Source organism: Coregonus clupeaformis, chromosome 6 (assembly GCF_020615455.1).
Source record: "Coregonus clupeaformis isolate EN_2021a chromosome 6, ASM2061545v1, whole genome shotgun sequence".
Taxonomy (NCBI): Eukaryota; Metazoa; Chordata; class Actinopteri; order Salmoniformes; family Salmonidae; genus Coregonus; species Coregonus clupeaformis.
Window position 1 is genome coordinate 9,627,585 of NC_059197.1, and position 8,189 is coordinate 9,635,773.

At 40.8% G+C, this 8,189-nt stretch overlaps 1 protein-coding gene across 1 annotated transcript; it reads right to left on the bottom strand.

Annotated features, from left to right (window-relative positions):
• Positions 1–1,411: 1,411 nt before the first annotated feature.
• Positions 1,412–7,350, bottom strand: LOC121560039 (ribosomal protein S6 kinase-related protein-like). The gene is made up of 12 exons (XM_041873101.2): positions 6,925–7,350; positions 6,043–6,312; positions 5,731–5,814; positions 5,535–5,603; positions 5,143–5,212; positions 4,343–4,450; positions 4,192–4,232; positions 4,038–4,065; positions 3,424–3,513; positions 3,246–3,334; positions 2,966–3,076; positions 1,412–2,843 (listed from the first exon to the last, which is right to left on the bottom strand). Exons 1-12 carry the CDS (start codon positions 6,949–6,951, stop codon positions 2,574–2,576), a joined length of 1,257 nt encoding a protein of 418 aa, XP_041729035.1. The 5' UTR covers positions 6,952–7,350; the 3' UTR covers positions 1,412–2,573.
• Between the last annotated feature and the right edge of the window lie 839 nt (positions 7,351–8,189).

Below are 8,189 nucleotides of genomic sequence, written 5' to 3' on the forward strand. Positions count from 1 at the left end.
TAGCTCCCCTCCAGCAGCCTCCTCTGCATTCAACGAAACATAATCCATCATTCCAAGTCATTACAATAATAACGATACACTTGTCATGCAAGTAGACGTTGTCTTGTTCTGAGAAGTTGTCTCAATGGCAGTAAAATCAATAATTCAGTGGATGAAACATGAAGCTAATTAATCATTCCAAACAACAGTTTTGTTTTTCTCTACATTTTATTTACACAGAAGTTAGATTTCATGAATGACTAAAATGTAAAAGAAGTCTGGCGACTTAAAACAGCACAATTGTGTACACCCAGGTTTATTACAGTGTGTTGGCCCAATAACATTTTTTCTGAAGCTATAATAACTCTGAACCCTTCAGCGCAGCGCAACCTCATTTAAGTGTTAAACCACAACCACTTTGCTCACTATTTTCCTCTAATTAGTTGTAATCATAGACTTATGTAATTAGGTTGAACTATGCCTTGGGCACATTTCTGAATCTCTTGGCAATTCGGACATCCCCTAAGACCCAGAGGAAAAGCTCAGTCTCAGAGCAATTCAAACACTCCTATGCATATCTGCGTTATGCATTAGTAGTAAATCATGGGTATTAATAGGTTCAGAAAGTGCTTACAGTGTATATAAATGACCAAATATAGAACTGTGACATATATTAGAGAGAAATGGGGTCAGAATGTTTTTTTAATGTGAAGATATAACAATCAATGTTTGAGTGCTTTACATAGGTCGATACCCGAGATCAGGTCCATCATATGAAGATCAACAGTGATAGGCTACATTGGCTTTATGGTGGCATATTCAGTTGTTACATTTTCACTTGAAGTGGTTGGATAAAATGCATAGGTAATTCTATCAAGAATGACATGCATTTGACAGTAAATACTTAATTCTCATCAAGTGTTAGTATTTGATCCTTTATTTGGCAAGTTGAATATCTCCCTCTGCCCCTTTTCTGTAGAAAATACGTTTTCCACTTTTCTAGGACATCTCACTTGTTCTAGTGTTATTTTATGGGACTTCTCCATCCCTCCCTCTATAATTGTGTCAGTGTGCTAGAGGTGTCCACCAATGTAAAGATGTGGGTCACTGGACTAACACCACAGACATACTGTACCAGACCTGTCTCAGACAAGGGCCTAAAGGGGAATTCAATGTCAGACCGCAGAGAGAGGAGAGCCCACTACACCTTCCTATTCAGGAGACATTTTAGGAAGATGACTGGGACTTGTGCTTAGATTATATTTAGCTGTCTCCATTGGGCAGTAGCTAGTTTTTTCTGTTAAACCTAATTAAAAACATTTAATGATGATGCTTTATCTGGTCTTCAATTTTCCGTCCTATTAAGGTTGCTCCCTTAAGGGTTTCTTGGTGTTCTGAGTGTTTTACCAAATAGGTCACTGTCACACTAAAGTCTGGGGAATAAGTTGGCTTTATGTATCCAGTTGTAGTGCAATACAAATAACGTACAGTATGTGTTAACATAATATATGATATATGCCATGTAGCAGACGCGTTTATCCAAAAGGACTTGCAGTAGTGCATTATCCATACATTTTCATCTGGATGGCCAACGGCCCCACAGGAATCGAACCCATGCAAGCTCCATGCTCTACCAACTGAACCACACAGATTTCAGGTGAAAAAACATTTGAACTTCCAAATGAATAATACTCCGTAAGATTTATACTTTTCTGTTGGTAACAATAAACTGAAAGCCTCCTCTTGTATTGTACTGGCTCAAATGTATATATGTTCTCTGCTGTCATGACTGATTACCAGGTGTCTGAAGTAACTCAGGCTCTATATCTGGAACAGCTAAAAACATCTAACCTAAAAAACCTGTGGAAACCTGTGGAACTTATCAACTCTTTTTAAAACTTCAAGTAGCTCCAAATAAGAGGCTATGCTTAAAGGTACCTATTTCCTTTGATATTTATCCAAGTATATCATGACAGGAGACAACTCCATCATGAGTTTATAGGGGCATTCATCATTCAGCTGTTACTGTCGTTGGGTAAAACACAACAACAATTAGTGAAATATAATGAGAAATGTGTATACAGCAGGACTTTGTGAACAGTCAAAGGCATTGTGATCAGTCACACAACAGTCAATCAAATAATCAGATGCCCTAAGCAATCAAACATAAAATAACACAGAATTAAATAAATACTTTGTTAAAAATATATATATGTGAAAGGATTTTCAGGAAAATAGAGATCTTCTTATACAAATGTAATAACAAAGGTAAAAGGTCAAAGACGCAGGTGGTTGATCCACATTTGGAAATAGTTTGTGCTATAACAGGCAGTGCCTTGAGAGGCTTTGAGTTGCAGTACTGTTAATCTCAATGGGAAATAGAACTGTTATAAACCCTTTTTGGTAAGTGGTGGTTTTCAGTGCATTAAAGCTCATCTATATTTATCATCCCAAATAGTCCAAATAAAAAAAGAAAACATACAGGAGCTTTTTCACAACCAAGTATCAATGTGGTACAAAATGTATATATCAAATACATGTCCATACTTGTTTCCATTCCAGTCAGTATTGAGTCACAGTAGCACAGGCACATCTCATGCGCTTAAACCCTGAGCTGTAGCCAGGGCCTGGTCAGTGGGGCTGGTAGGGGAGTGGAGGATGTCACAGTCAAAGTTCTGGAAGTAGTCCATAGACAGGCCTCGCATGGCTTTGGCTAGACGATCAGGATGGTTCTTCAGTTCTAGAATTAGTTCAACAGGTCTCTTCTGTAGCAGCTGAGAGTCAAAGGAAGTGCCACGGAAAAATGTCTGCCTTTTGAAGCGCTCCAGGCTACGCAGGCGATGAGCTGGGTTCTTGCATAGGAGCTGGAGTCACAAACAGGATAGAGAAAGAAAGAAAGAAGAGCATTGAGAATTTGTTGATATTCTGTTTAAAAGGTGAATGTGTTTCCCAATCTGAGACAATCCCACTACAGATGACCTCTGACCTCTGTGAGCAGAAGGGCCAGTGCAGGGTTGAAGGTCTTGGGCATGGAGTATGGGCAGTCTCTGACCTTTCTCAGCATGTTGCAGTGGTCTGGCTCTGGAGGCACAGGGAACTATGGAGGTGTCATGGACAGAATTAGCATCAACAACATCTCTAGACGAGCATTTAGATTTGCATGACAGGACTGAGATTAAAAGAAGAAGAAAAACAACCTTTCTAACAACTATTAAATCATCACATATTCAGTTAATTAAGATGATGAACTGTGGTGGTGACAGCACCTTTCCAGTCACCAATGAGAACAACAGAACGCCGAGAGACCACCAATCAGCAGCATGGCTGTAGGGACCCCCACTCAGGACTTCAGGAGCTGTTCAGACAGAGGACCATCACAGTGAGATTATAATAGGTGCTTAATGTGTAGTGACCATTAACTTTGCCTGATCCCAAGCATCTCACCCATGTATTGGATTGTCCCACAAATTGTAAATGCTCTTGCGCCACGCTCAAGACGGCGAGAGAGTCCAAAGTCAGTTAAACGCAGATGACCTGCATCAAATAGATACAGTAGTATTTTACATACAGTACTTCACAAATCCAATTCCGTTTTTTCTACCTGACAAATATGAAGCTTAAACTAGTTTCACTATAAACCGATATCTTCCAGAATATTCCATACAACAACAATCCTGAAGTGTCCACTGTATTATAAGGCCCTCTATTGTTCTCTTATATTTTATTGCAGTAGAAAGTAAACTAAACCCTACGTAAAATGTATGCATGTGTAAAAGACATCACGCTGCTTGCTTAGCGAGTACTACTTCCTCCCGATTCGGCCCATACCTGGCACGAACTCAGAATCTCTGCCTCACAAACACGTGACCGTCCTCCCTCAAGTGTCTTAGCCAATCACGCCACCTCAAAAGACAGCTAATGAGGTGACACAAGCGGGACACTAAAGGCTGTTTCACACATCCCCATGTGCTACACATGCATGACTAAGTTGCTTTGGATAAAAGTGTCTGCTAAATGGCATATATTATATATTAATATATCATTTAAGCTAGCATTACCTTGGTCAGACAGAAGGACATTCTCCATCTAAAAAATCCAGAAAAATCAGATGATTATAAACTTTTCTGTGAAGTTATAAATAAGTTATTTAGATGCAAGAAAGCATAAGTTATGTATAAAGTATAATGTTCATTATCAAACAAATGTTCATACCTTCACATCCCTATGCATGATCCCAAAGTCGTGAAGGAAACCTACCGATCAGACACACACATTATAATCCAAGTAAAGGTGAAACTTAAACAATGATTTCATACACATTTTGCAGAACTATATTGTGCATATACACACGAGGGACACTCACCCAAAGCACAGCCTAGCTCTGCAGCGAACACCCGAGCCTCATCCTCCCCAAACTGGCCCTTCAGTAACCAGTAGGTATACAGGTCTCCAGTACTGCAGTAGTCACACACTGTGGGAAGACAGACACAGTCACACACAATGATCTATCTTAGAACATAACAAGGCTATGCACAGTACACTGATCCAGGGCTGGGAGTAGATGACCCCTGCTGAAACACAAGCACTTGAAAAGGAAGGAGCAATGGAGGAGAGAAGCAATAGGAGAAAACGATCAATTGTCGGAAGTCACACAGTTGGACGTTTTTTAAGGCTGGGGGAAGCGTAGGAAGGGGTGATGCTGGGGAAGGAGCTAACTGTCAGTCAGAGACACAAATGAACTCAAACATGCCATTATCCACTAATAAGGGTGTTATTAATAAATCAAAGGAAGGGTAAACTGGTTCAGAAGCCACAGGAATGTATGCTACACCCTGAAATCTCAGTAGATGGCAGTATAATTCTTCAGACGAGTCATGGGGCTCAAACTGAGGGAGACAACACTGAATAGCAGCAAGGCCAGTCAATGCCATCGTAGACACTCCTGTTAGGGAGAGCGAGACAACCCACTGGGCACACACTGGTTGAATCAACGTTGTTTCCACGTCATTTCAATGAAATTACGTTGAACCAACATGGAATAGACGTTGACTTGATGTCTGTGCCCAGTGGGAAGCTCCTACGTGAGACACAGGGAGGGTAAAGAGAGGAGAGAATAAAACAAAGGGGAAGGAGGGATCTAGCTATATCACATTAGTCACTCACTAATGAAGAGGTGGCGCTGGGTCTGCCAGCAGTCCTGCAGATTGTGGAGGAATGGGTGGCTGACCTGCCGCTGCAACGCAACAGGCAACACACACAGCAGCAGCAACAGTGTGGATGTCAGCAAAGACACTCACTAGAACAATGTGATTTAGGAGGGATCTGAATGCAACCAGGTATCTTCAATGATGGCAAAGGTTGTTGTTTTTTATAGCAAAAGTTCCATGGGACCATGCTTGTTGTTGCACAGATGCTCATAGGGATAATTGTCATAGTCATTGTTATAGCTCAGTGAGTCATTGTTTCCAGCATGTTATCCCCTAAACTAAGTCAGGCCCTAAGCTAAAGCCTGCTCAGGATAGCAGCTTTCCAGGTCATCCTGCAGTGTGACCTACCTGAATGATGACCTCCTCCTTTGACTGTTCCAGGACCCCATGCTTCAGTATCTCAGACTTGGGTAAAACCTGTAGAGCAACACAATACAGGAACATTAAATACCGTGGGAATAGAATACACTAGATGTGTGTAGATGTCACATGAAATATAGTGCTGGTTAAATGTGATGTGGCAGGAGGCTGAGGAGAGATTCACCTTAACTGCATAAGTCTTCTCCTTCGACCTGTCCTTTACTTTCAAGATAGGACCAAAAGAGCCTTTGGCTATGAAGCCCAGGATCTGAATGTCATGGAGAGAAAGTGAGATTCAAATGTTGCAATATTATTAAACGTTAGTATCATTACAGGTAGGTTCCACCGTTTTTAATTTTATTTTTTACATCAGACAGACCATTACATAATTGATTCCCCCCACCCTGCTGAAGAGGCAGCATGAAAACATTTTCTTCAAACATTGATAACATCTGTGGTCCAAGTGTTCAATGCAAATGAAGTTAAGGAGGACTACCTGGAAATCGTCTTGCCCAGGGAATTTACGGTGTGGGAACTCAGGCAGAAAGATGGAGATCAAGCCAGGGAGAGTCCACTCCATGACAGGCTTCTGAGGGCTGTCTCCTGGGGGGAGGAGGTCCTCAGTGATTGGGGCTCCACTGCCGAGCACCATGCACTGTGTGGCCAGACCCGGTGGGCCAAGGTGGCGAATTCCATCAGTAAAGGATATTCCCATATTGGAGAGAAGGCCATGCCAGCGTCGTCTCTCTTGGCTTGGCACCTGTCTCTACATTGAGGTCAACGGCTTTCGAATTAGTGATGGCTCTAATTATACGTAGTGCAAGTAACTACAGTTACTTTTTTAATTTTTATGTCAGACATCTCGAGGTTACTTACTGGCATATGCCACACTAGAATCATGCAGGACTAAATCAGCATTGGATAGAGGAGATACTGTATCATATGAAACCAAACATTTGCCAACATGCCAGATAAACAAACGAATGTTGAAAGATTCATTAATTTCTCATTAACTATATTTGGCCAGTTCCACGTGCCTCTGAAATGTAATTGTAAAATAATTACTTAAAATTGTATTTAAAAAACATATTTTTCATTTGACATAGATGAATGAAATGTTTACTATTCTAATGCATATGCATAAATTAAAAACTGTTCAAATATATTGGCGCTTATCACCTGTTTCTATTCGCTGCACGCAGACGCACTTGAATCCATATGTCAATATTGTTGCGAGCCTACTATATAAATGTATCACTTATGTGGAACAGAATGTAGATTAATTAGCAGGCTAAATCAGTATACTGCGCAAACTGCCTAAATATGTGATAAAATCTGATAACTTCATAGGTGTAGGCTACGTCTGAAGATCTCTTACCTTTTGTTTACTTGAGTCGCTGCCCATCGAATTATTTGCTAAACCTCGATCAACCACACGTCATTATTTTCTAATTGGATAGTTTTAACATTTTACACTGCCTTGTAAAACATCGAGCGCACATTGTTGACCCGCCATGACCGAGCGGCGCGCGGGGTGAGTTTGATCATCATCTCTAGCAACAAACGATAACCTCCCATTCGATGGTATTCTGCAGAAGGCGAAGTTCCGCTCCAGTTGAGCCTGTCATATGAATGATCAATCAGCCACTCACACTTCACTGGAAATAACGGCTAAAACCAAAACTACACATTTCTGTTAACCAATCACACATCTATTCATAATTACGAAATCAATTATAAATTGATGGTGTAGTGACCTTTTGAGAACATACAGTTGAAGTCGGAAGTTTACATACACCTTAGCCTAATACATTTAAACTCAGTTTTTCACAATTCCTGACATTTAATCCTAGTAAAAATTCCCTGTTTTAGGTCAGTTAGGATCACCACTTTATTTTAAGAATGTAAAATGTCAGAATAATAGTAGAGAGAATAATTTATTTCAGCTTTTATTTCTTTCATCACATTCCCAGTGGGTCAGAAGTTTACATACACTCAATTAGTATTTGGTAGCATTGCCTTTAAATTGTTTAACTTGGGTCAAACGTTTCAGGTAGCCTTCCACAAGCTTCCCACAATAAGTTAGGTGAATTTTGGCGCATTCCTCCTGACAGAGCTGGTGTAACTGAGTCAGGTTTGTAGGCCTCCTTGCTTGCACACACTTTTTCAGTTCTACCCACACATTTTCTATAGGATTGAGGTCAGGGCTTTGTGATGGCCACTCCAACACCTTGACTTTGTTGTCCTTAAGTCATTTTGCCACAACTTTGGAAGTATGCTTGGGGTCATTGTCCATTTGGAAGACCCATTTGCGACCAAGCTTTAACTTCCTGACTGATGTCTTGAGATGTTGCTTCAATATATCCACATAATTTTCCTTCCTCATGATGCCATCTATTTTGTGAAGTGCACCAGTCCCTCCTTCAGCAAAGCACCCCCACAGCATGATGCTGCCACCCCCGTGCTTCACGGTTGGGATGGTGTTCTTCGGCTGCAAGGCACCCCCTTTTTCCTCCAAACATAACGATGGTCATTATGGGCAAACAGTTCTATTTTTGTTTAATCAGACCAGAGGACATTTCTCCAAAAAGTACAATATTTGTCCCCATGTGCAGTTGCAAACTGTGGCGGTTTTGGAGCAGT

Bases quoted from the DNA above. Each gene is read 5' to 3' on its own strand.
- LOC121560039 (XM_041873101.2), bottom strand. From the start codon at position 6,951: ATGGGCAGCGACTCAAGTAAACAAAAG. The intron at 5,213-5,534 runs GTAGGTCACACT...GTTGCGTTGCAG, and splicing joins AGGAGGAGGTCATCATTCAG to CGGCAGGTCAGCCACCCATT. The intron at 3,335-3,423 runs GTGAGATGCTTG...CTGTCTGAACAG, and splicing joins TGGGACAATCCAATACATGG to CTCCTGAAGTCCTGAGTGGG.